The 24,427-nt window shown below is 49.9% G+C and overlaps 9 protein-coding genes and 1 non-coding gene across 10 annotated transcripts; 5 read left to right on the top strand and 5 right to left on the bottom strand.

Moving 5' to 3' along the window:
- Nucleotides 1-323: 323 nt before the first annotated feature.
- Nucleotides 324-3,475, top strand: CI109_102452 (uncharacterized protein; the record flags this gene model as incomplete). The annotated part of the gene is made up of 2 exons (XM_032004394.1): nucleotides 324-2,117; nucleotides 2,174-3,475. The coding sequence occupies 2 exons, from the start codon at nucleotides 324-326 to the stop codon at nucleotides 3,473-3,475; spliced, it is 3,096 nt and encodes a 1,031-aa protein (XP_031861259.1).
- Nucleotides 3,476-3,727: 252 nt separating this feature from the next.
- On the bottom strand, nucleotides 3,728-4,880 carry CI109_102451 (uncharacterized protein; the record flags this gene model as incomplete). The annotated part of the gene is made up of 2 exons (XM_032004395.1): nucleotides 3,728-4,513; nucleotides 4,581-4,880. The coding sequence occupies 2 exons, from the start codon at nucleotides 4,878-4,880 to the stop codon at nucleotides 3,728-3,730; spliced, it is 1,086 nt and encodes a 361-aa protein (XP_031861260.1).
- Nucleotides 4,881-5,315: 435 nt separating this feature from the next.
- Nucleotides 5,316-7,082, top strand: CI109_102450 (uncharacterized protein; the record flags this gene model as incomplete). The annotated part of the gene is made up of 5 exons (XM_032004396.1): nucleotides 5,316-5,521; nucleotides 5,580-5,641; nucleotides 5,706-5,812; nucleotides 5,873-6,516; nucleotides 6,578-7,082. 5 exons carry the CDS (start codon nucleotides 5,316-5,318, stop codon nucleotides 7,080-7,082), a joined length of 1,524 nt encoding a protein of 507 aa, XP_031861261.1.
- Nucleotides 7,083-8,967: 1,885 nt separating this feature from the next.
- Nucleotides 8,968-10,303, bottom strand: CI109_102449 (uncharacterized protein; the record flags this gene model as incomplete). Its single annotated transcript, XM_032004397.1, has 8 exons — nucleotides 8,968-9,045; nucleotides 9,119-9,181; nucleotides 9,313-9,531; nucleotides 9,715-9,799; nucleotides 9,859-9,937; nucleotides 10,009-10,060; nucleotides 10,122-10,181; nucleotides 10,268-10,303. 8 exons carry the CDS (start codon nucleotides 10,301-10,303, stop codon nucleotides 8,968-8,970), a joined length of 672 nt encoding a protein of 223 aa, XP_031861262.1.
- An 820-nt stretch (nucleotides 10,304-11,123) lies between these two features.
- CI109_102448 (uncharacterized protein) lies at nucleotides 11,124-12,488 on the top strand (the record flags this gene model as incomplete). Its single annotated transcript, XM_032004398.1, has 2 exons — nucleotides 11,124-11,662; nucleotides 11,735-12,488. 2 exons carry the CDS (start codon nucleotides 11,124-11,126, stop codon nucleotides 12,486-12,488), a joined length of 1,293 nt encoding a protein of 430 aa, XP_031861263.1.
- Nucleotides 12,489-12,541: 53 nt separating this feature from the next.
- On the bottom strand, nucleotides 12,542-13,405 carry CI109_102447 (uncharacterized protein; the record flags this gene model as incomplete). Its single annotated transcript, XM_032004399.1, has 1 exon — nucleotides 12,542-13,405. One exon carries the CDS (start codon nucleotides 13,403-13,405, stop codon nucleotides 12,542-12,544), a length of 864 nt encoding a protein of 287 aa, XP_031861264.1.
- An 885-nt stretch (nucleotides 13,406-14,290) lies between these two features.
- On the top strand, nucleotides 14,291-17,697 carry CI109_102446 (uncharacterized protein; the record flags this gene model as incomplete). Its single annotated transcript, XM_032004400.2, has 11 exons — nucleotides 14,291-14,511; nucleotides 14,582-14,825; nucleotides 14,888-15,079; nucleotides 15,130-15,234; nucleotides 15,301-15,378; nucleotides 15,431-15,654; nucleotides 15,702-15,846; nucleotides 15,898-16,401; nucleotides 16,458-16,575; nucleotides 16,632-17,320; nucleotides 17,389-17,697. The coding sequence occupies 11 exons, from the start codon at nucleotides 14,291-14,293 to the stop codon at nucleotides 17,695-17,697; spliced, it is 2,829 nt and encodes a 942-aa protein (XP_031861265.2).
- A 315-nt stretch (nucleotides 17,698-18,012) lies between these two features.
- On the bottom strand, nucleotides 18,013-20,933 carry CI109_102445 (uncharacterized protein; the record flags this gene model as incomplete). Its single annotated transcript, XM_032004401.1, has 10 exons — nucleotides 18,013-18,189; nucleotides 18,267-18,413; nucleotides 18,476-18,631; nucleotides 18,713-18,987; nucleotides 19,040-19,628; nucleotides 19,681-19,788; nucleotides 19,838-20,031; nucleotides 20,081-20,265; nucleotides 20,319-20,400; nucleotides 20,456-20,933. The coding sequence occupies 10 exons, from the start codon at nucleotides 20,931-20,933 to the stop codon at nucleotides 18,013-18,015; spliced, it is 2,391 nt and encodes a 796-aa protein (XP_031861266.1).
- A 1,899-nt stretch (nucleotides 20,934-22,832) lies between these two features.
- Nucleotides 22,833-22,947, top strand: CI109_102444. Its single transcript, XR_004236744.1, has one exon. It is a non-coding gene; the product is annotated as a 5S ribosomal RNA (ribosomal RNA).
- Nucleotides 22,948-23,410: 463 nt separating this feature from the next.
- CI109_102443 (thioredoxin) lies at nucleotides 23,411-23,999 on the bottom strand (the record flags this gene model as incomplete). The annotated part of the gene is made up of 3 exons (XM_032004402.1): nucleotides 23,411-23,437; nucleotides 23,618-23,863; nucleotides 23,958-23,999. The coding sequence occupies 3 exons, from the start codon at nucleotides 23,997-23,999 to the stop codon at nucleotides 23,411-23,413; spliced, it is 315 nt and encodes a 104-aa protein (XP_031861267.1).
- Nucleotides 24,000-24,427: the final 428 nt, after the last annotated feature.

The following is a 24,427-nucleotide window of genomic DNA, read 5'->3' as shown; positions in this document are numbered from 1 at the left end:
TTCAATGTCTCATCCTACGACTGTTACCACTACTATCGTATAATCCCATCTCGATTTCCCATATCTACTCATTCTCTCGAATACGAAAACGTATCTGGCACTTCACTCGCTCGACTTTGTGCGAATATGACAATCTGGCGAAAGCAGGGCTAAGGGGCGTTATCCCTACCGACTCGCTTAATTTATTATTTACATTAACATCAGAACAACAAATCTACCTGGTCCAATCCGATCTCCCTTATATCAGCTTATCCCATCCTCTTCCTCTTCGTTACATCACTAGACAAGACGACGACGGACGTTGCGCGTTCGACAAACTGATCATGTCGATACTGCGCGATTCGACATCCCAACCACCTCCGCCATCACCGGGGGTAGGGGTGTTATCGTCGACTGTCGGAGCAAAGACGAAACCCCGCTCGTCGAGCTCTGCCTCGTCTCGAAACGATCTCTTCAATACTTCCTGGAAACCGGACTTGCCGCCGCCGAAGCCATTGCTGGAAGAAGCTGTACCGCTTATCACAAGCACAAGTACGATGCACTCGCACACTTTGCCTACGCCTTCGAAGAAAAGAGAACTGGGGCTGAAGATGGATATCGACCACCATGTCGGTGGGATAGATGGGAGTGGGAATGTAGACGTAGATGAGTTTGGAGTGAGCTCCTTGAAAACGACGCAGGTCACAACATTGGCTCGAGCCGAGGGCGCAGCTACAGCTATCGCTTCGACGCCATCTTCCGCTTCTCGCACTTCCTCATTCTTCGACTTGTCCTCTTCCGACGCTGTCACCCCTCCTCCAGCACCCCGACTCGGCACTTCGCTACACCACCTGAATGGATCGAGCGGACTAACGACCGGTGGTAGTTCTTTCAACCCTTCTCCATTAAACCTTTCCCGAGCATCCAGCTTTAGACATACCATCCCTCCACCTCTTCCACTAGAAGGATTACCTTCAAATTCAACCACTGGCAGATCGGTCGACTTCTCTATCGCTGGCCCATCAACTTCCTCATCTCGTCAACCATCATGGGACGATATCGACCCTTTATCACCATTACATCAATCACCTCAACTGCCTCCTTCCAGCTCTGCAGCCGCGGCAGATTGGCAACCACCTCTACCGCCATCATCAGAAGATATCGAGCTTCGCCTGTTACCCAACTCGACTTATCTGTTAGGTGAAGGGAGGTATGCGAAGGTATTCTTAGCAGCGTATAAACAAAATAGAAAGGGTAAAGGGAGAAGCTATAGAGATCTTCTGGGTAGAGGAGGCGGGAGTGTGTCGTCTCCTCAGGGTCAAATGCAACCGGAGAACGGGGACACGATGGAGGTGAACGAGAACGGAGACGGTTTAGTAGGAGGAAGTTGGAGATTATGTGCTGCGAAGAGATTAGCGCCGGACAGGGAGTCCCAAACGATGGGATTGAGAGAGGCGTTCTTCCTCCATCGTTTAGCAGGAACCAAGGCGAAGAAGCCGACAAGTGTAGAAAGAGGGATACGATCGGCAAGAGGAGGCAGTCATGGACGGAATCGAGCTGTGTCACCGTTAAGAGACGGCTTCAATACGTCGGCATCAACGTCGACCGGTTCCAGTCCTGATCGCGTCGATAAACCGAAACGAAACGGGAGCGTATACGTCGTCAAACTCATCGCTGTCAAAGAGGACATCGAAGGATACCCTTCTAACGCCACACATGCTCGATCGACTTCCGACGCCCTGCGTTCAGGAACAGGTACTTTGATCCGACAACGAAGTTCAACGTTGATCTCAGCACATGCACCACTGCAACAGCAACAACAACAATCTCCCAAACACCATCATAATGATGGCGGAGTAGAAAGTGGAAGACCAGAATTGTCGAGTCTCGCGTCTTTCCCTTCTTTACCATCTTTGGGTCAGGCAGTGAGGAATGAGCATCAGCCCCGAGCGGTATCGAGATTGGTCCTATTGTTGGAACACGCACCATTGGGTACGTTGGACAGGATGTTGAGGACCAGTCCGCAGTTGGTGGGGAAGAAGTTGTGGGAGAGATGGGCGAGAGAGGGAGCAGAAGCATTGGAGTGGGTTCACGGGAAAGGTGTCGTTCATGCGGACATCAAGCCGGGCAATTTGCTGGTGAGTTACTAATCCCTAGCACGACTGGACAACGGAGCTGATCGCATTTCGTATAGGTAACCACAGATCTGCATATCCGACTATCTGATTTCGGTTCCTCACTCTTGATCCATCCTGCACATCCACCAACCGATGGACTTGGTTTGGGCACCCTCCCGTTCTCGCCGCCAGAACTTGTTGATCCGAATCAAACCTTTTCTTTCCCCGTCGACATCTTTGCTCTCGGTGCTACTCTGTATCAGTGTATCACGGGACGCGAACCCTTCCGAGGCTCGAGGACGATCGAGATGATGCACCATGTGAGAAAGGGAGGTCTATGGGCGTACGAAGAGCGAGAGCGTCTACACCGAGTAGGCAACAATGACGGTGTCAGCGTTGGTGGTAGTCCGTATCCCTCGGCATGGCGGGCTGCTCCTTCGTCAACCGCATCGGGCCTCAATCAAGCAGGAGTACGAAGAACCGGATCGCTACGAGTTCAACCGAGCAACTCTAGTCGAGATCATCTCCTATCCGCAGTCAGCTTCGAAGGTCTTCCTCCTTATCGAGGAGGAGGAGCTGGAGGAGTCGGGAGTGGTACTACGAAACCGAAGTTGAAGCGAATGACATCGACCGAGTCGATTCGCGCTTCTGACGAAGTGGAGAATTCGGAATCGCCTTCTGGCGTGAAATTGTGGGCCAACTGGATCAAGAATGGTCCTGCGATCTCTGCGAGTCCGAGTGGTTCTGCAGGATTGGGTAAAGATGCGGTGGCACTGTTATTGAGTGAAGGGGAAGATTTCGCGAGTCCCATCTCTCCTACCGCAGGGATCAGTCGAGCGTCGTCGATGCGAAGAGCTCAAGAGATGAGACTTGTCACGGAGAACGGGGGCGGCGGTGGTAGTTATCCCACATCGAGGCGATCATCAACAAATAGTTCGCCGATCGATCCGCAAGCTTCGTCAAATCTGCACGTCGGGCCAGGGTCAGGGTTACCGCCAGCACAAATCGATCTGACAACACCTTCACCGCTCTCTGTCCAGTCAACACGAGTCTCGACTCCTCCTCAAGTCCCATCGCCATCATGTCTCGCGATACCTGATAATCCTACAACGTCGTTTGACGAAGCCGAGATGGAAGAAGATCAACTGATAGCGGAAACGAAAGAGACTATTCGACAACTGACAGAACCGTACGAAGATGGGAGTCCCTCGATGGTATTCCTCGACGGAGCAGATAGAGTACGAGAGGAAGTGAGGCAGGTCTTGAGAGGGATGTTGGAGCCTGATCAAAGGGTGAGATTGACCGCGAGAGAGGTGAGAGAGAGGTGGGATTTGTTAGGTGTAGGTGTGGGAGAGGGCGATGAGGATGATCAGGAGTGAGAGGTGTATTACTGTAATTCCGGATTTTGTTGTATCGACCTAGACCTATTTATATTGCATCTGGCTTGCTGTGTGTGCGAATATAATCTAGAATGCATTATAATGTCTACGAATCAAAGAGCATGTACAATATCACGGGGCTCATGAAACATACTATACAACATATCGTCATACTCGCTCAGGTCAAACACGAAGAAACGACAAAGTTACAAATGCTGGAGTGGAAGAATAGGTGATGGCACAGAATCGCAATCAGAACCCAAAGATATCATCCATCGAATCCCTCTTCTTCTTCCTTTTGTTCTTCACTTTCGACTTTTCTCCCGTGGGTGTACTTTCCTTCTCACTGTGATCCACTTCGATATGCCGTTTCTTCTTCGTTTTCGTTAAAACAGACGTCGAGTCTTGTGTTTGTATTGTCGGGCTTTCGCCGAGACGGGATGACGACGGTGTGTCTTCTACTTGTAGAGGCATAAGTTGTCCAGGTATGGGAGACGCCGACGGTTCGCCCTCCGTTATGACGGACACCGACTTGAGAACGGGTGGAGTTGATCTCATACTCGACGAAGTAGCGATGATAGGTTCCGGTTTGAGATCGACCTCGGGTTCAGATTCCGAGTCAAGTGAATCGACCGACATTGCCATTGGAGAAGGGACTCTTGGAGTTGCAGCTTTTGAGATGGATCTTGAAGCGATACTCGATCGTTCAATCTTCTCTCCCAGTTCGAAGCCTAGCTCCATTTCCGCACTAGGTGTTGGAGGTTGAGTTGACCACGCGGCATCCACACCGTCACTTGTCGATACAGTCCCTTCCTCTGCTCCTCCCACCCTGTCTGTGACTTGGCTCCGCTTCGACCTAGATGGCCTACTCCCCGAGATGAGTCCCTCTACATCCATCTCCCAACCACTGGCGATGTTGATCGTCATCGCGAAGAGTCGGGCGTATATTCCCAACGAGGTAGTTTGCAGCGGTAAGAAGTGATGTAGGTCGATGATTTGGGAGGTGATATAGCTCGCATCGAACAGTTGTTTGATCATCTATAGAGGAGATATGTATCAGCTAAATAACGGTCACTTTCTCGATATCTCAAAGATGCTCACCCACCTTTCTGACGAGCGACTCATCCTTCTTCTTCCTCCCTTGGACGACTTTCTCCTCGACCTCAGCCTGATCATCGAGACCGAGAGACAGCGACTCCTTGAGATGTCGCAACAGAATTTGTCCGATTCGTAATACCCCAACCATACGCTGGAGGAAGAGTTGTGAACGATGTTGGTCTTTAGCTCGTCGTATTAGGGTTTTGAGGAAAGTGAGCTCGGCCGTGAGATGGGAAGGGACGGATGAGTGGATACGAATAGCGGTCAAGTCCTGGCGAGATGGTCCAGGTTGGTTGAATGTGGACATGATGGTCAATCGATCGTCACCCCATCAAGTGGAGACTGAGTCACTCTTCGATGATGGTAGTTGTATCTATGACACAAGCAAAGCGTATCACCGGTGCATGTCGGGTATTCAAAGATTTTGATCAATCGGGTGGAGGTCGTAGTCGTTGGTAGTGTGCCGAGATTGGCGCCGAGTTTTTGACGTTGTTTTGATCTGTGCCTGGATCATTACATGTGAGTGAGTGAGTGAGTGTGTAATTGTAATTGACTAATGACAAATAATTATAAATAACTAAATAATAATAATAAGAGTTAGTATGGTACGATGCCGTTTTTTGTTTTTGTTTTTCTCAGAGGCGATCAACTACGCGGTTGATTATAACTTTTCTTTTTCTCGTCTTTCTTCGTTATAAATACATTCATTACACTCTTTTAGTACTCATCATCGACGACAAAGATGGCAGTCACGATCGACAGTCCTGCCACCAACCTCCGTCAGCGAGGCAGCGCCGGCGGCTCCAGCTCCAAGGCGAACGGGACTACCAAACTCAAGTCTAACGCGCAGAAGATCGCGAATGGCGAATCTCAGGCTTTGTTAAAGGTCAATGCGGTCCCCACAGAGCATGGTCAGGAGATGGACAAAAAGCTTGATCAACATCAGGAGTAAGTCGTCATATATAATTCTGATCAATCGGGACGCGTGTTGATCTCCCCTTTGCAGCTACGAGTTTGGTGGTCCAGCTGGTGTTATCGCCATGATGGTTGGTTTCCCAGCTTTGATGTGTGAGCGCGTTTATATCCTCTGATCAACAAAGATCTGTCCAGCTAACGATTAGAGCTCCTTCAGACTACCTCTGGATCTGTCTATGGTTCTACCAAGGATCCCTTGTGCACCCCAAGTCGATCGATGACATCGTTCCGTTCTTGCAACGAATGGGTCAACACATCTACGAGGTGAGCCAAAACACGACTACCGATCTTTGTGAACTCAGCTGACTTGTAATTCCGATGCAGGACGCGTACCCTACCAAGTTCGCTTGTGTCACATACCTCGGTCTCACTGCGATTCAGATCTTCTTCGCCTTCGTTATGCCCGGTGTCACCTTGAACGGTCTTCCCGTCCCTTCGATGGGCTACAAGACCCTTCCCTACCACTGTAACGCTCTGTTGTCCTGGTACGCCACCATTGTCCTTGCCGCCGTCCTCCACAAGACCGGTATCTACCGATTACCATGGATCGTCGAGAACTACGGTCCCATCATGACAGTCGCCTTGATCACTTCGTTCTCCGTCTCTATCATCATCGATCTCTGTTCTCGACTTTTCAACTACGGTGGTGGTCCGATCAGAATGAGCGGCAACGTCATTTACGACCACTTCATGGGTATCTCCCTCAACCCTCGATTGGGTCCCGTCGACCTCAAGATGTTCGCAGAGGTCCGAGTACCTTGGGTCTTGTTGATCTTGATCTCGGTCTCTGGCGCTGTCAAGCAATACGAGGAACTCGGTCGAGTCACAGGTAACATGGCACACATGGTCCTCGCTACTGGCTTGTACATGAACGCCTGCGCAAAGGGAGAGCAGATGATTCCTCAGACTTGGGATATGTTCCACGAGAAGTTTGGATGGATGCTCATCTTCTGGAACATGGCGGGAGTGTGAGTGAAAGCTCTAAAGTTGCACGGAAGTTGTCACTGACTTTATTATTGTGTTCTGTAGCCCCTTCACCTACTGCTACCCCGTCATCTACATGGTCCGAGCCCCTGCTTCCACTTACGATTTCCCTATCCTCGGTCAAATCGCCATGTTCACCACCCTCATCCTCTGTTACTGGATCTTCGACAGTGCGATGGCTCAGAAGTCCGCTTTCAAGATGCAACAGCAAGGCGAATACATTCCCCGAAAGTCATTCCCTCAGGTCCCCTGGTCTGTCGTTGAGAACCCGACTTACATTCAGACCAAACACGGTAACAAGCTTTTGACTTCCGGTTGGTGGGCATACGCACGAAAACCGAACTACGCTGCCGACTGGATCCAATCCGTCACATGGGGTTTGACAGGTGGTTTCAACACTCCGATCACCATGTTTTACCCCATCTTCTTCTTGGTCGTCTTGGTGCATCGATGTGGGAGAGACTTCGCGAAATGTGCGAGGAAGTATGGCGATGATTGGGACGAGTACTGCAAGGTTGTCAGGTGGAAGTTCATCCCCGGTATCTACTAGGTTTCATCGAGATACTTTACTTAGATTGGAGGCTGGTCAGATCATTATGGTCAGACCCTATTGTGGCGGATGTGCCGCCGAAGCGAAGAGGAGGTAGCGGTTAATGGGCGGATAGAGATTACATGAGATGGACACTGTAGTGCATACATACGGAGTGAGGCTTGCGAGAGTGCTATGCATGACTTGCACTTTTATGTTCCACAGCAAGGAAGCGCAACCGTAGCAGGCAATCGAAGTACCTTTTACGGCTAGGATACTCAATTGAGAACCTTATTCGCGTTCCCCATGTACACTACCGAACTCTGCACGCGTTTCGACCGTCGCTCAGCCAAAATTTCAGAATCTCATTTCTCACTTGCTCTTCTCTTCTTCTTCTTCAACCTCTCACCCAAGCACAAGAATCGCTTTTTCGCAGCTCCCGAACTGGGTGACTCTTTCTCTATTGAAGGATGCTCACCTATCCTCATGCTGTGGGTTGAAAGTCCCCGGAGCCTCTGTCATACATCTTTCATCCTACTTCTTTACGAATACCATCACAACCTTTTTTCCTCATTTCGACGATTGGATCCTCTCTTTCTTGGGGTTTCGTTACGAAGTTCGACTATGACATGTCTATTATTCCCTTTCGTGTTTATTTTTTCTTTCTCTCTCCGTTTTGTCAATGCTGGAAGGAGGGGAGGAGAGGAAAGAGAGCTTGAGAGTGATCTTGGAAAGCATTCGTATTTTAACACATACGAAAAATAGATCATCTCTCTTTTCGCTTCCTCTTCTTCTTTCCACTTTGATACTCGAGAGAGAAGAAGAGTTCAGCGATTAGGAAGAACGATGTTCATATTACAAGGTCGTTCTTCGTTTTGAACTTCGAGTTGGTTCGAGGAGAAATGTGGAGTGTTTTTTTGTCTGACATATTTCTCTTTCGTCGAAGGAGAGCTGTTACCTTTTTTCTTTTGTTTTGTCTTGATCAACGGTTCAACCAACCGAAGATCTCTGACCAAAAGGAAAGTTTCAGTCGTCATGACCTCAAACGCTCCACATCCTTTCGTTGAAAAGGATAAAAGTCATTCCGCCTCATCTATACCAAACTCATATCGAAAAGTGAATCACATCGGTTCCTTTAGACGAAGATACGAGTCGGGATCAAGACTTGCTTGTGATTCACTCTTTCGTATGAGGGATGAGGATTTCGGAAGGATGATAGCTCGTGAAGAGTTGGTTGATAATTGGAAAGGATTGATGAAATTACGCGCTCATAGTTATAGTTATGCGATTGTCTCTTGTCATCCCTCTTTTCTCCATAATAGGGGAAAAGAGGGGAGAGATAACTCGATGGGGCTTACTCTGTGTCTTGGGTTGAAGTTCTCCCTTTCCCATCCTTTCTTTCTCGCTTTTGAGTCTGTGAGCGTTTGCTCTTACTCTCTGCTCCTCCTACTCCTCTTGGGCTCTCGCTCGAGATGGTTTTCTCTTCTTTTGACAAAATCGATGTTGATCGCCCACACATCTGATCATATCATCGATCTTTGTCGGCTCAAGACTCCAACTACAATACCTCGGTATCGTAATCAAAGTCTAGCCATTTCACTTCTACACCCCATGATGCCAACGAATTTCTTCATCGCTAGCCCGAGCGTCTGGCCGCCTGACATCGGCCATTAAAGGACGACTCGAAGCGGGGAGCGATATCTACACGATTGACTGAGGGTTTATCCTTTTATTTTTGTTCGTTACGCTTTATCCATCATTCTGCTACGTCTATAACACCATGCATATTTTCCCATTCACTTCACGCAGTATTGTCCCATACGATGGCACTGATGCGAACTGTCTCGTACACGTTACTAACCCCAGATGTTTATCACCTCCCCTCCATTGCAGATACCAACTCTATCTAGAACCACGCATCGGCTTTCTTGCCAGGTACATGACCCGGCGGACCGACCGAGACGTTCAAATCGCGTATCGTGCCCTGCGCAGGTATACCGTCGACTTCGAGTCAGCCACTCGCTTTGCAAGTCGTCGAGTAACGTTGCCACACTCACGTCTTCGAGGTGGTATACCCATCCGTGAATCACGACGCCATCTGTACCTCTTCTCTTCCAGTCCTGCGGGTGGGAGATCAGCGAATGTACTTCTCTCATTGCCCGAGACGACAACCCTCTGGTGTTCTTCAGCATCGACTCCTATAGGGGTCCAGCTGGCCACAAGAGACCTCCGTTTGTTTCTGCCCACTCACACTCTTGATAACATCGCATTCTAGCAGATTCTTCACTTGCTGCACTACGTTCTCCTCAACTAACAAATCCAAAGTGGGCGGTTCCCCATCGCCCTTGAACAGAGTCCGAGAGAGAGTGGCTAAGGGCTGGATGTATTTCTGTAATGGGGTGGAGGCAGGCGTGGGTGGGAGTCGAGAGACGTTGAGAGCAGTCATACAGCCCACGCAGTTTGTGTGACCCTGGGTGAGTGATGTATGTTGATCGCGAATAGTGGGGATGTAAGGGGGTTAGGTGGGCGGTGAAGGAAGACAATTCACAATGAGTCAGTATTGGGCAGACACGTAGTATCGACCAAGCACAATCAACGGTGGTTGGAAGCACCCTTTATGACCATCCATTCGTGGAGGACGACACCAACTCACAGCTACAACGATATGTTTCACCTTGAAATTCTGCAACGCAATCATCATGACGGCATTTAGCGAATCATCCTGAGGCGAATACAAGCTGAATCAAGCTCTCGCAGTCAGCTCGGGGCAACTGTCGACTGTATGACCTTCACCCACTTGGCAATGTTTCGATGGACAAAGACGTCACCGGGCTGACAGCCCATGATTGTAGTTTCGGGAACGCGTGCATCCGAGCCTATCAGAGTTAAAGGGGGGCGTTGAGTTAGCTTTGATGTCTACGGAGGGTCGTGGTCGTAGGATGCTCACATCCTATCCAGAGGAGTTCAGGTCTTTGTCCTGGAAAGTGTCTTGGGAAGAACTGCGATTAGGAATGACCTGATGAGTCACTTTCACGAACGACTGCTGATACCGTGACATACCTCCGGATCACGATCTCGAACTGATTTGGACCATCTGACATTCTTGTCGAGGAGCCGTTTCTGCGCAAGGGAACAGCATTAGCAACTAACATGCTTGGCGAGGGATGATGTCCGCGGGTCTGAGGGGACTGAAGCGTCGGACTCACCATCTCAGGATACGCGAGACTTGATTGGTTTTGCATCTTGTTTTGCTACGTCAAGTCGGCACGGTGCGGTGATCGGGGAGTTCTGTGTTTTAACGGAGTAGAGGCAAGTGGTGGTCAATAGCTTTAGTCGTCGTGCGATTTGAACCAACAATCAACATCATACAACGCTTCTGAGTGTTCTTATGTAGTGATAAGTTGCCGAATGTCGAAGCAAGACTTCATCCACTCGTCAACCAAGCACAGACCCGCTCTCAGGCCCACCTTTCGAATCTAAATCGAGCATGTAAGGGCGCGAGGCGCTTGTAAGAACGACTCACGATTGCATGCTTATGTATCCAAGCATTCGTTCATTCCAAAGTGGGTCTGAGCGGCCTTTGACTTTATTCATATACGCACGCATATCAGGCAAGACCAGAGGATTCGATCGGAGATAGGCAGGAGGATGATCCGAGAGCAAATGAAAGTAATGTGGCTTGGAAAGGCTAGACTAGACCATTGATTGGAATAACGTAAGGAGGAGAGGCAGTCGCCAGGGCAACATGTTGCGGAGGGGCCGCTATGGCACTCTTGAAAGGATGGCAGAGCAGCGTGGTTCATCGATCGATGCCTCTGTGTGCGTTCACTCATCTCTGTTAGTATGGATTGATGCACGAGAATCTCGGCGAGAGTTAACATCAACAACTCGTCAACAGCGTGACACGAACAGCGAGGGTGGAGGTTTCGGCGATCGCCGCGTCACAACGCAGATGAAAAGTTGAACCGGCTCAATTGCACGGGAGACACTCTTCAATGGTATAACATTCGATTCTGACTGAGATTCATCAACGTACATCTCATACCCTTCGACCTCAGTACCATGTCGTTCACCCTGCCTCCTCGGCCTGATACACAGCCCACCGCTGGACCGTCACGTCTTCAATCTACCATTCTTCCAACACCAACAACCAGTGCCGACTGTGCCATCTGTTCACAACCCGCGAAATACACTTGTCCGCGATGTTCGTTCCGAACATGTTCTTTACCATGTTCCAAGACACACAAGTCTCGCGATTCATGCTCTGGCGTTCGAGATCCGGCGAAGTATGTCCCCTTGAAGGAATACGGACAAGGTGCTTGGTCAGACGATTATAGATGGTTGGAAGAAGGGAGGAGGAAGGTCGGTGGATGGGGTGAAGGTGTCAAGATAGAAGAGGTGTCCACTTCCACATCAAATACAAGAGGAAGAGGTGGGATGAGAGGCGGTGGTAGTGCTGGAGGGACTAGAGGTGGAGGACTTAGGAGACCAAACAGGACGGATGGACTGAGAAAAGAGCTGGCGAATAGAGGGTGTGAAGTCAGTTTCATGCCGGAAGGTATGGGAAGGAAGAAGTTGAATCAGTCAAGTTGGAACCCCAAGTGAGTACGAAGCGTAATACATCTGTGCACGGCACTGCCTTCAATTTTATCATGCTAATCCTAATCGTGTAGGTCACAACAATTGCATATAACACTACACTTGTCTATCTCGCAACAACTGCTAGACCCTACTTCCGCCGACACCTCAACCAAAACCATATCTCACAATCGTGTCCTCTTCGCCGCATCAGAACCCACAACAATGCCCATTCTATCCTCGTTTTTACCGCCATCTCTTGTCGATACGACTTCCGATCTCGTGTTCGCCATGCCGTTCCACTCTACACCATCAAGACCTGCACCAGACCATGCGCCGGGTCAAAAACTCTTCTATCCACCTCTGGATTCTGCCAAATCATTCGCCGAGGTCTTGCGGGGGACAGCATGGGTCGAATTTCCCGTGATCCACGTGATGAAGAGGAGCGATTGGGAGAGCTCCATCGAGAAGGGGACGGTGGGTATCGTGCCCGTTTCACAGGGGAGTATGCAGACGAGAGATTCGGGCTGGGGAGCAAAGAGGCGGGTACAAGTAGTCGAGGAGAGAGAAGATGAAGAAGATAGCACGAAAAGAGCGAGGACGATGGCCACGGCATTGAATATACCAGGACCCGCATCGGTACCGACATCGACACCGACGGAAGGTCTGATGGCTTTGGGAGAATACGAGTCCGATTCAGAAGTTGAGGACGAAGTCGAAGAAGGCGAGCTTGACAAGGTGGACGATGAGATGGCTGCGTTGGAGGGAGAGACCGCCGAAGACGATCCGCCTCCCGAGATGCTCGAAGCCGTAGGCATGGCTCTCATTGCCGACCTCGGCGAGGCGTAATCTGCGCTTGTTGTAGACTGTCATATAGGTCCCAAGTGATACCCAGCATGCAATTACCCTTTGCTCTTGTTTCTCGCTTGGTCTTGCTGATCCTTCCACCAGTCGTCTCTCCTTTTACGAGCTTTCCCAACTCTTTCCATTGAGTGATTGTCAAAGACCATCTCCGCTCTCCTGTTCTCCTTCTGGAACCTGCCGTCCATAACCTCAATCTCATCCCTCAGAATCTTATCCCAACTTCCTGGCGATCTCGAATCTTTCCCCCTTGTCCAATCCGATTGCCCTCCTTCTCCTGAAGCTCCTATCTCCCGCCAAAAGGAAGTTTCCAACTTCATATCGTTTAAATACGATGCATAAGCTCGACGACGTTCCATCCTTCTTTCTCGAGCACGTAGTCGATTATGGATCATCATTGATATGGAGATTGGTTGTGGTTTCAGACGTGGTAAAGGTGGATTGAACAGTGTTGGTCGGTGGAATGCACCGGTCAGACGCGGCTGCTTCGTGCTCTCCGGTCTCTTGTCCTCATAGTTCGCAGCTACCAAACGGGCTTTGACGTCGAGTTGATCATATTTCTCTTGGAGCCGAGAGTTGAGCTGCGCTACTTCGTCCTGAGCTGAGCTTGTGTCCTTTTTCGATAAGAGCTTATATTGATCTTCGAGGAAGGATCGTACTCTCGGTACAGAAGTCAAGCCTTTCTTCGCCTTCCACAAAGTTCTGAGCTCACGTTGTACTGCAGGGAAATATTTTGAGTCTCGTAGTAGAGGTCGGAACAAGCTCCATTTCGTAGGTATCGTATGTGCTGGATCCCGAAAGAACGGAACTGCAGGCAAAGCGAGACGAGGACGTCGAGCTGATGATGGCACTACAGCCTGCGAGGGTAAGAGCGGACGCAAGGTATGGCGTATTCGGGATGACATTAGGACATCGTCTTGGATGAGGAATACTAAGGGGGATAGTGGAAGATGATTTGGACGAGGTGAAACGACCTCCACTTTCACGTTGAAACCAAGTTTTGATTTTTTGGGACTGAGCCAACGAAGTGCGCATGATCCACTATTATTACTGAAAGTTCATGATGCTAAGATATGCTCATCAAGACAAATGGAAGGTGTGCATCATTTCCAGTGCAGACTGGCGCAGCGATGCACGTGAACGTCGGCAGTGTTTTGAGTAGATAATGTGCATATAATCATGTGTTTTTATGAAAAGGATGTCAATCCGTTGGTTTCTCCCAACTCCTCAATGGCGAATCGCCTTTAGGCAAGGATATGAAATAACGGTTGCCCCTCTCTCCCAACATGAATCCACTGGCTCGACCGAACACTCATCCTCGCAATCCCCCGTCGACTTTCGCGCGAACACGAAAGGAGGAGAAAAGACAAGGAGAACGTTCGGGAACTGGTGGGCTGAGAAGTGAGGGGTTCAATCTAGGGGAAGCCGTGTCCCGTCGACAGGAAATATACGTCAATCGAAATTGCCTAAGAAAAGGTGGGACGCTTCCAATCAGTCGAAAATTGCTTGAGAGCTCTCTATAAGAAAGATCAAGCCGGGCCCTTGAAGAAGAAAGAAAAGAGAAGAGGAAGAACGGTGATGAGCTGAAATTTATGCAGACAGGACAGAAACAGACTGCACAGTATCGCTCTCTCGACTGTTGATGATCGGGATTACGCGGTGTTTTATCACATGTGGCATCTTCACCCCCTTCATCCTATGATGAACGCGTTTACTTGACTTTTGGTCATTGACTTGAATCATATACATTGATCTTCCTTCCCTTCTTCGCTCAACCGACACCACACGCAATGTCCACTTCTACGCCCAACCGTGGGCTAAACGGCTCTACATCCGTCAGAGCTCCCGCCGCAACGACACTTTCATCGCTTTTGGCTCAGGCAAACTCGCTCAATGAGGTCGACTATGATTCTGAACTTCCTCAAATTAGATTCGGTATCGATGATATCGAACGAATGAGCGAGAGCGTTGCAGGACGAGGCAAGAGGGGAAAGAATGACAGGGGTGAAGGGTGAGTGTTTGGCTGAAACAATGGCTGGTCTCTTCGTGTGTCAAGTAGCTGATCATCACCACTTCCTTAGCTTCAACCTCCTCTCCAATCTCGGTGTCAACACTTCCCAGCTCACTCACAACATCGCTCAACTCCCCTCTGCTGAACCCTCCACTCGACCCAGACGAAGAAAACATGTACCCGCTTCTTCCCGACTGGAGCCTCTCGGTGATATTGGACCTTCGTACGCTATGAGCGATGGTGATATTAGCGCCTGGGGAAGGAATTGGCATGAGATGGTCATCCTTAGTGGAATCGAGGTGCAGCGACAACGCGTAAGTATGAGAGCTCGTCAAGCTGATGCACTACCTTGCTTATCTGTCGTAACCTTGCCCAGACCATCAACTCGTTCCAAAAACAGTTCCAGCAACGAATCTTGCAGAACTGGGAGGTGGAGAAGGCCAAGATATTACAAGATGAGTTGGGTGTAACGGACGACGAGTTGGCCGGTATAGTCGGTTCTGCAGGATCTTCAGGCTTGGGAAGCTCAAACTTGGGTCGAAGTGCGCTGGGAGCAAGCACAAGAAGAGTGAGTGGACTCTTGGCTTCATCATTGTTCAAGTACTGATAAACTTGCAGTTCCCTATGGCGCAATCGACCCTGGGCAAATCTACCTCCAACGAATCCAGAGAAGGCGGTCTAGTGATGCACACCAAGATGGTCCGATATGAGAGGGTCATTGGCGTGAGTTCTGCATTTCGGAACAGCGCAGCGCATTGACGAAGGCACAACTGACAACCAATGATGCAGGAATTGAACCAGAAGCGATTGCGAAAAGAACCCTTTGAGCTTTGTCAGGCATTAGAGGAGACCGTCAAGGGAGACTCGGTGAGTTGCTGAGAAGGCTTTCCCCGGGCCCCGTGCTGATTTGAATCTGTAGAAATACCCTACTCTCCCTGTCTCCTATCATATTCTTGCCCACCTTACACACGAGCCATCACTGCGAGACTCATCAGACTATGCCTCTTCCTCCGCCGAATCAGACGCTGCGCCCGTGCAAGAACGTCAATATGCGACGGCCTATCTCGGCGATGTGCGGTCGAACAAAGCTACCCTCCTTCGTGGACGATTAGTTATGGGAGGTAGACGGTTTTTGGAACGAGAGTGAGTGAGATCGGTCGCCCAATGTTCTGTCCTAACATCATCCACAGTTTCGAACGACACGTCGACGAGACAATCGCCAAGAACCCCAAGGAGGCGGCTCTGGGTGGGATACCAGGTATCAGGAATAAGATTCGAGCATTCGTCGATGTGACTTTGAGGTCGAAGGACACTCGCGATGCTTACCGACCTGAGGTGAGTCGTGTTTCAAATATACGGCACAGTACACTGACGATAACGATTTAGAGCGTTAACGGTTCCCTACTCTGGGCGCAAATCTACTACCTCGTTCGATGTGGCTACATTGACGAGGCCCTATCCCTCGTCGCCGAGAATCAGCAAAACATCAGTCGAGAAGACTGGTCATTCCCTGGTTGCTTCAAATCAGCGCTGCAATCCTCTGAACGGCGTCTTCCCAAAGCTCAACGAGATCAACTTTACAACGACTTCAACGCTCATATCCGAAATAACCCCAACGTCGATCAGTTCAAATATGCCTTGTACAAGCTTGTTGGTCGATTTGAGCTCAACCGAAAGACGCTCAAGGTGGCAACCACGACGGAAGACTGGATGTGGGTGCAATTGAGCTTGGTGAGGGAAACCAAGGAGGCGGATGCGCCACAGGAGCAGTACGATCTGCTTGACCTCGGCAGGTTGGTCAGCAAGTATGGGAATGACAAGTTTGATGCGGGAGGCACAAAACCATTCGCTTGGTTCAACTTGTTGCTTTTCACAGCACAGTTCGAAAGGGTGAGTAAAGCTCGTGCTGGTGCATAGGAGTCTCATCTGATAACATCGCTGTCTAGGCCATCGCGTACTTGCATTCGAAGCCGCAACTCAGAACGGACGCAGTGCATTTCGCCGTTGCTCTGTCTTATTACGGTCTCTTACGCGTGCCTACCAAGGGGGAAGAAGTCGAGCTTTGTGAGTTTATTGTGATAATTTGTGGTATCTGAGCGACTGCTGACAACAACTTCTAGTGACTACCGACGAATCTACCGATACTTCATACCTCAACTTCACACGACAGATCAAGCAATACATTGGACCTTTCTTCAAGGTCGAACCACAAAATGCTTTACAATACGCATACCTGGTAGCGCTCAACAGCGACGTTCCGGGCGCGGTCGGACAGAAGCAAGCGCAGCTTGCTCTGGAGCTGGTCAGAGATGTCGTCCTCGCTTCGCGAAGTTGGTCGAAGCTGCTCGGTAGCGTACGATCGGACGGATCGAAGGAGACCGGTATCATCGAGCGTGATCTCCGGTTACTCAAATTACACGACGAGCAAGATTATCTCCGACAAGTCGTCCTCGCGGCGGCTGAACAATCCTCTCTCGACTCATCTCTCACCGACTCGATCGAACTGTACCATCTTGCGGGATCTTACGACAAAGTGGTGGAGACTGTGAACCGTGCTTTGGGATACTCGTTGGGTCAAGCGTCCACAGCACCTTTACAAAGCGATGCCGCGAGTATCGGTCTCAGTGGCGCATTCGGTGGAGCTAGGGATCTTCACGAGTTGGCACACAAGGTTCATGCTGTGTACGAGAAGGACTTTGCAAAGAGGACGAGGGTGTCAAAGCTGAACTGGGAGACTTTGGAGACATTGTTGCAGTTGAAGTTGGCTTTGGGTCAATACGCTCAAGATCGATTCGATCTCGCATTGGAGGTGAGCTACACTGACACTCTTGAGTTGATGAGTTGTGACGAAGCTGACTCTTTTCAACTGTTCGGTAGACAATCAAATCCACCAACCTCTTACCATTGAACAATGACCCTGGACAAATCTCATCCTATGTTCAGAAATTCACTGAACTCCTCTCACAACCCGTAATCAAGAACCTCGACGAAGTCGTCCTCACCACAATGCGATGTCTTCACGCTCTCTCGCAAGGACTGAAACAGTCGCCGTATGGAGATCATGGACGGATGGTACAGCTTGCGAGTTATAAACATCAGTCGCAGTGTTTGATCCAGTTTGCGGGATTGATGAAGTACAGATTAGGAGAGGACGTGTACAGGCAATTGAGCTCGATGAGTGAGTGATACTTGGTATAAACTCGTTACGGAGATCGTCCGCTGACTGTTGCATATTGGTACAGGCGCTTTCTTCTAAGTGATGAGTAGTGCGGCGAAAGGACAAAGAACGAGGAGCGAGAGTAGGAGTATATAGTCTCGACACAGTATCATAATCAAGGAACGATATGCATGATCCTTTCACGGAGGATTTGCAATTCTCTTAGCATGAACCGAATGCAAACGAAGTCTATGCATGCCACTAAGATCTGACTAGATATGATCCTTGCTTCCTCTCCAGACAAATTACTATTATATCCAGTCCACTTCCACTTCTACTTCCGCTTATGTACCACCGCCGCTCCTCTCAACGGGGATCTTCCTTCTTGACTCTCTTTGCGCACCATCATCGTTGGCATGAGGTCCGATCTGAGCCTTCTCACCCATCTTCCTGCTAGAGTCGAGCTGAGCCAAGTGGGTGAAAGCAGTCTCGAGCTTAAGCTCCTTCATACCGGCAGCGATCTGAAACACAGACGGACAAAGTCAGTGAATCGTGAATCACATATTGTAACATGTCTGGCGGAGACCCGTGCACTCACATCGAGGTACTCTTGGAAACCGATCTCTCCCTTCCTGCCAAAGTCAACCTCTCGAAGGATACTGTCGGCGGCCTCGATCGAAGCATTGTAACCCATCTCAGTCATAGCGTGAACCAAGTCAGATCGAGTGATCTTCTGGTCGTGGTCCTAAAAGCATTACACCGCATCAGTATGTGGTAGTGACTAGTTATATAAGGGGAACAACTCACAAAGTCGAAGCGCTCGAATTGCTGTCGGAGATGGGTAACCTCGTCAGGGGTGAATTGAGCACGAGCGTAGAGCTCAGCCTCCTCGGTCTTGGCAAGGCCAAGAGGTCCGATGTCACCACCACTTCTGATCATATCCTTGAGTGTAAGCTTGGTTTGCTGTAGGGGAGTTTGATGTTTCATTAGCTCTTGTTCTTGATGTTGCAGCAGTGTTTGCACTTGATCTGGAACTTCGCTAACCTTAGGGAGACCCATAGACTTCAAGAATTCAACAGCATCCACGAACTCCTTCTCCTTTCGACTCTTGTCCCAACCAAGCTCCTCAGCCATGATATCGATCACACGGGGAAGAGATTCAAGAGTAGCCTGGACGTTAAGGAAAGAAAGTCGGGTTCGTCGAGCAACAAAGTCGACAGCGTTCATGGCGTACTCTCGTCGACAAGCGTAACGAGCCTCAGCCTCGATGTAAGGGTAGAGAGGGGACAATCGGATACCGTGAAGGGGCCAAGAGTAACCTGCAAACGGGTCGTCAGTAAACTCCATTTGCATGCTCAGTTGATTACTCACCGGTAGGCTTGGCCATGGCGGCGACAGCCCATGCTTGGTCACCGTATGACTCGGCGAGATGCTTCGCGACCTCGGTCTCAAGACCGAACTGTTGGATGAGCTTGATGTACATGGTGTTGGTCCAAGCATGACCTCCGACAAGTTTGATATGGTCGGTTTGCGATCTGCCAGTAGGCTTGAGACCGAACTCCTTGACGGCAGCCTCAACAGTCTCCTCAGCCATAGCTCGGTAGGTGGTCCACTTTCCACCAGCAATGGTCAAGAGACCACCCTTGCTGATGTTGATCATGTGGTTTCGGACCAGACTTTGAGTGTTCTTGGCATCAGGATCTCTAACAAGAGGTCGGATACCAGACCAAGCAGAGAGGACGTCTCCTCGTCGAACCTTGACGTCGGGGGAAAGGTAGTTTCGGACTTCGTCAAGAATCCACTGAATCTCCTTCTCTTCGGGGATGGGGTTCTGGGACACGGTGGTGGGAGAGTCGGTAGTACCGGCAATGACGTTTCCTTGCCATGGGAGGAAGAAAATGACACGACCATCGGATGTAGCAGGGTCAAGGAGACCCATAGTCTTGGGACCGTAGTAGTTCTGCGCGAAGAGTCAGTGATACGTCTTGCTCGTCTGCAACAAGAACACTGACAGGAAGGGTGATGTGAACACCGGCACTGGGGGCCACGATCTCCTGGGTGGTAGGCTCATCGAGCTTCCTGAGACCATCACTGAAAGGACCGGTAGCGTTGATGACACCCTACGTGACTATTAGCGATGAAATTGTGCGGGCGTACAATGACACTCACTCGACATCGGACATCCCACTCCTCACCAGTCAACCTGTCCTTCAAGGTAGCACCAGATATTCTCAACTCGCCACCTCGTGAGGGATCAGGCTTCTTGTGGAGCGCAGTCACCTCGACGTGGTTGGCCATGATGGCACCATGCTGGACAGCAGTCATGACAAGGGAGATGTTCATTCGGGAATCGTTATGTTGACCTATTGAAAGGTTGAGCGATACACCAACACACTGGAGTAGACAACTCACCATCGTAATAGACGACACCACCGACAAGACCGTCACTCTTCAACATGGGGAAAGCTTCCAATGCCTTTCCCTTGCCCATCCAGTAGGCACTCTCCATGTTCTCCTTTCCGGCGAGGAAGTCGTAGAGTTTACAACCGGCGTAGTAGTAGGGGAGTTGCCACCAGGTGTAGATGGGCAGAAGGATACTTTGGACGAAGAATAAGCATGAGGATAACGAGTTAAGGCTGAGATGACTCACGGAAGCATGCTGCTGAGATGGGGAGCAGTCTCAAGGAAGATTCGACGTTCTCTCAGCGCCTCCTTGACAAGCTTCCATTGTTCTATAAAGGACAAGTCAGCGGTGTCAAGCGGAAATGCCACGGCTGCCCTACTCACCATAGTCGAGCTCGAAGATGGCTTTTTGCAAGTATCTAACACCACCGTGAACGAGCTTTGTGGATTTGGAAGAAGTACCACTGGCGAAATCATCCCTCTCCACACAAGCGACCTTCAAACCTCTGCTCGCGGCATCGAGCGCAGTACCGGCACCAGTCGCACCGCCACCGACAATTAACAAATCAAAGACATCCTCTCCCTCCTTCTCGCCCTCATCCTTTCGGAGCACAGGTCCAGGTTCAGGTCCACCCTCGAGAGTTCGGTGGATGTAGGTACCAGAAGTACGGAGATGTTCGAGCATCTGAGCTCTGGAGGGAGGTGACCATAATGGGCCGGGACGCTTCTTAGCCTGAAGAGTCTCTGAATCGAGGTAGACGGGGGAAGGACGGAAGTAGAGGTAAGTGGAACCCACGGCGATGGTGGTGGTGGTGATGGCGAGAGCCCTTCGACCGGGCATGTAAGATCGAGCTCGGTACATGATGAATGGAATGGAATTAGTGGATAGATGGGAAGTGAAAGAGGCGAAATACGGGTTTTCTGTTCCGTAGAAAAGGATGGATCGATATTACCGCCACTTATCGACGGACGAACGTGCTATTGACAAATGTCAAAGGATTATACCGATTTCGTGGTAGATTCGAATCCTTTCACCACCTCGTCGATAGAATGAGTGAATCAACGTGTCGAAAGACAAAGGAGGAATGAGTTGGACAAAGATCGAGTGTGAGTTGGAGACACGACCCGAAAAATCGAGGCCCGCGTGGATGAGATGATCTAAAAGTGATGCTTTCCTAGGATTAATTCGTTTCCCTAATCGGCTTAAGGGTGCTGTGATGTTGCCCGAGATTGGCCCCTCAACGATGATAGGTGTACGACAATATCGCTTCTAAGCAAGTATCTAACTTTTGTGTGGAGGTAGCGTCGACTGTGCTTTGTCCGATGAAGTTGTTGTCGACCAAAAGTAGGTGGATGCTTTGCAAGTGATCAGAAATGAATGAATCGAGAGATGGGATGGTGGATGCTTTGTTTCCTTATTTTTCCTTACAGTCTAAACTCGCTTTTCATTATTATTTTGGCGCTAAGAGGGTGATATGACGTACGGCCCGCATTTCGGCCCGCAGTCCGGTCCTGAATGTGGCAGAGAATGGGGAGAGGGGAAAGGGAGGGGGGAAGTTTTATGCATTTAGGCATATCCACAGTGTCACTCCCTCCCCCTCCCTCCCTTCCCCCCGTGGCCCACTCCAAATCTCACTTACGGGACAAACCGCATTTTCGGTCCAAGTGGATGGAAAGTGGGATAAAGTGTACATACTCTCCACTTTGTTCACGGTCCGGCGCCGGTGCATGGTTGTCGTTCTGACCGCGCTATATTTGAATTTTATTCTCCTTTGGTAGAAGTATCCACCCTTATCTTATCGCCGCTCACTACCAGCGGAGATCAATGCAAAGATGTGAATATCTATCGTTGTGGAAAGCGTATGGGCGTGGACTCGTCTTGTTGGCTCCAACAATCCCGACCATGCTCGTTGCACACCATCTGCACACCCCATGGGGTGGTGGCTCCGCGATCCTCCGAGGTCCTCATTTACCTTCCCTTGATGACGACGTATCCAGACAATGTGTGTTTCTTTGTCCCTTCGCTGTTCCTACTGGGGCAGACCCCGCATCCCGCTGAACCTTCCGGTGCATCTTGGATGGTCCCACATTAGAAGGCCAGGACATTTCCCTCACGTCATATGGGGGCGAACTCCTCAGGTGAATGTTCCTTTATCGTAACCTAACCTAGCCTACCATAGCGCGTGCAGAAGCATATCACATTGCGTGCAGTCATGCAACACCTCCATCAACCTAGCGTCGTAGCTGCACCGCTTTGCCCGAACTTCAATCGGTGCCATTGTCGGCCAAGGTAACTCGAGCTGAACCTCACTCCACTTCTGTTTACAGTCATCAGACCCAAGTAAGGCCTCTGAATCGGGAGGTCCACGCCGTCCTGATGATCTATGCGAGAGCAACGCTACTGACAAGGGTTTTGGAGCAGCATCGTCTGTTCGACAAAAGTCTCCTTGAGAGACTATAATCCCATGCCTCATAGGAACTTCATTCGACAGTCTGGTTGCAGATAGCCTATCGGACTTGACCACTGCATCAAACACCCGCTTCGATCGCTCGCTCGCTCAGGCAATACCATCCGCACTAACACCTTACGATCACACCTCTCGCATTACTCGACCAAACAACTCATGGCACCGATGGGGCATTGACAAGCACACAAATCAACTCTCCCTTCTCGATGTTCTCAACGAGGCCAGGGTTCAAACTTCTCTTGCGACTCCTCTACGATGCCTTCATTGGCGTGCAGGACTGTTAGACTTCCATCTACGGCCATAGAAGCGAGAAAATGCCGCATCCCGTCTGCTCTGCGCAGCCAAGCTCGCTATCGCTCGGTTAGTACCAAGGTCGGGGACGACTTGGGAATCCCGGGTGCTGTAGTTTTTGTTTTTCTGATGACTCGGGATTAGACTTGAGAGGTGTAGGTAGAATGGGTAATAACATAACAGGAGGGAATAGGACGGAGACAGTTCACATGGCGCCGGGCAACCATGACCGCTTTGTGTTCTGCTTGTGACCTCAGAGAGGACAAATAGTGTGCGTAACTGTATTACAGCCTCAGATACACGCATACTACGCTCCCACATTCCGCCGCACCAGCAGACATCTCCATGACGGTGACATGTAGCATCTCGCAAGAAGGTATTAGCTTGTGAGGCAGCCTAGTTCCAATGGAAGTTCAGGTCAAACGTCAGTATGACTACACCGTATCTCGCAAACGATCGATTTCCTACCGTTCCTCCGACATGAGTCAGGTGGAGGGGCAGTGTGCAGCTCATAGACCAGATTGCTTCTTCACACTTCTATACATGCACATCTGCAATGACAATGCAACGATACAACTGTTTAAGCGGAGATCTTGTCGAGCAAGGCCTGTTGCGCGGAAGAGGTAGCCAGGTGTATGGCAGAAGGAAGGAAGAAGGAGTTGATGAGAAGCGGAGAGACGTCGTGTAGAGGAGGAAAGGAAAAAGAAGCGCGGTGACAGAAGGAGACAAAAGTCAGCTCAGTTCAGTTAAGCACAGCAGGTGAAGTGCGAGCGAAATCATCACTCACGTTGAGCTTGGCGGGGACGGCACCGGAAACAGTCTCAATGGGTTGTCCATCCTTGTACGCAATGAAAGTAGGCATGACCTTGATACCAGCCTCCTTGGCAATCTCCTCCTGCTCCTCAATGTCGACCTTTGCGAACTTGACGCCGGGGAATTTGGCCTCGAGCTTAGCGAAGTGGGGGGAGATCATCTTACAAGGACCACACCAGGTGGCCCAGTAGTCAACAACAACGGGCTCGGAGCCGGAGATCTGTTCAAGCAATTTCGTTAGCATATTGGCACTTGGCCTAATGGAATGATATCGATGGGGATCAACGGTGATGATGGTAAAAGGAACAACTCACAAGAGTCTTGAACTCGTCGTAAGATTCGATAGCCTTGACCATTTTGATTGTTTAGTAAGTTTACTGAGTTGACAAGAGACTGTTGAGTTTAGATGTGATCAGTAAGGTGATACTTCAATTATGTAGGAATTGTCAAAAGATAAGATATGAGCGGCGGGAGTTGGCAGAAGCGCGAGGTGAATATTTCGAAAGGATGATAGTTCGTCGCGCACACAACCAGCAACCTTCCTTATATACCTTCATAACACCGTGGATGACTCATCCTCTCGACAGAAGATCAAGGACCACTAGAACTCACCAGAAAGTTAGATAGTTGTTGATGATCAATGAACAAGAATCAGCAGAAAGTTGGTGATCAGCAGCAATAAGCTGATTCAGCTGATGAACGAGTATGCTCGGTGAATGTAAGTTATGTAAGTTGTGGACATGACGCGATTCCGGCGATTACACATCCGATCACGCCGTCGCCT

Source organism: Kwoniella shandongensis, chromosome 4 (genome assembly GCF_008629635.2).
Source record: "Kwoniella shandongensis chromosome 4, complete sequence".
Taxonomy (NCBI): Eukaryota; Fungi; Basidiomycota; class Tremellomycetes; order Tremellales; family Cryptococcaceae; genus Kwoniella; species Kwoniella shandongensis.
Note: the sequence above shows the minus strand (reverse complement) of the source record. Positions and strands in the feature narration are given on the sequence as shown.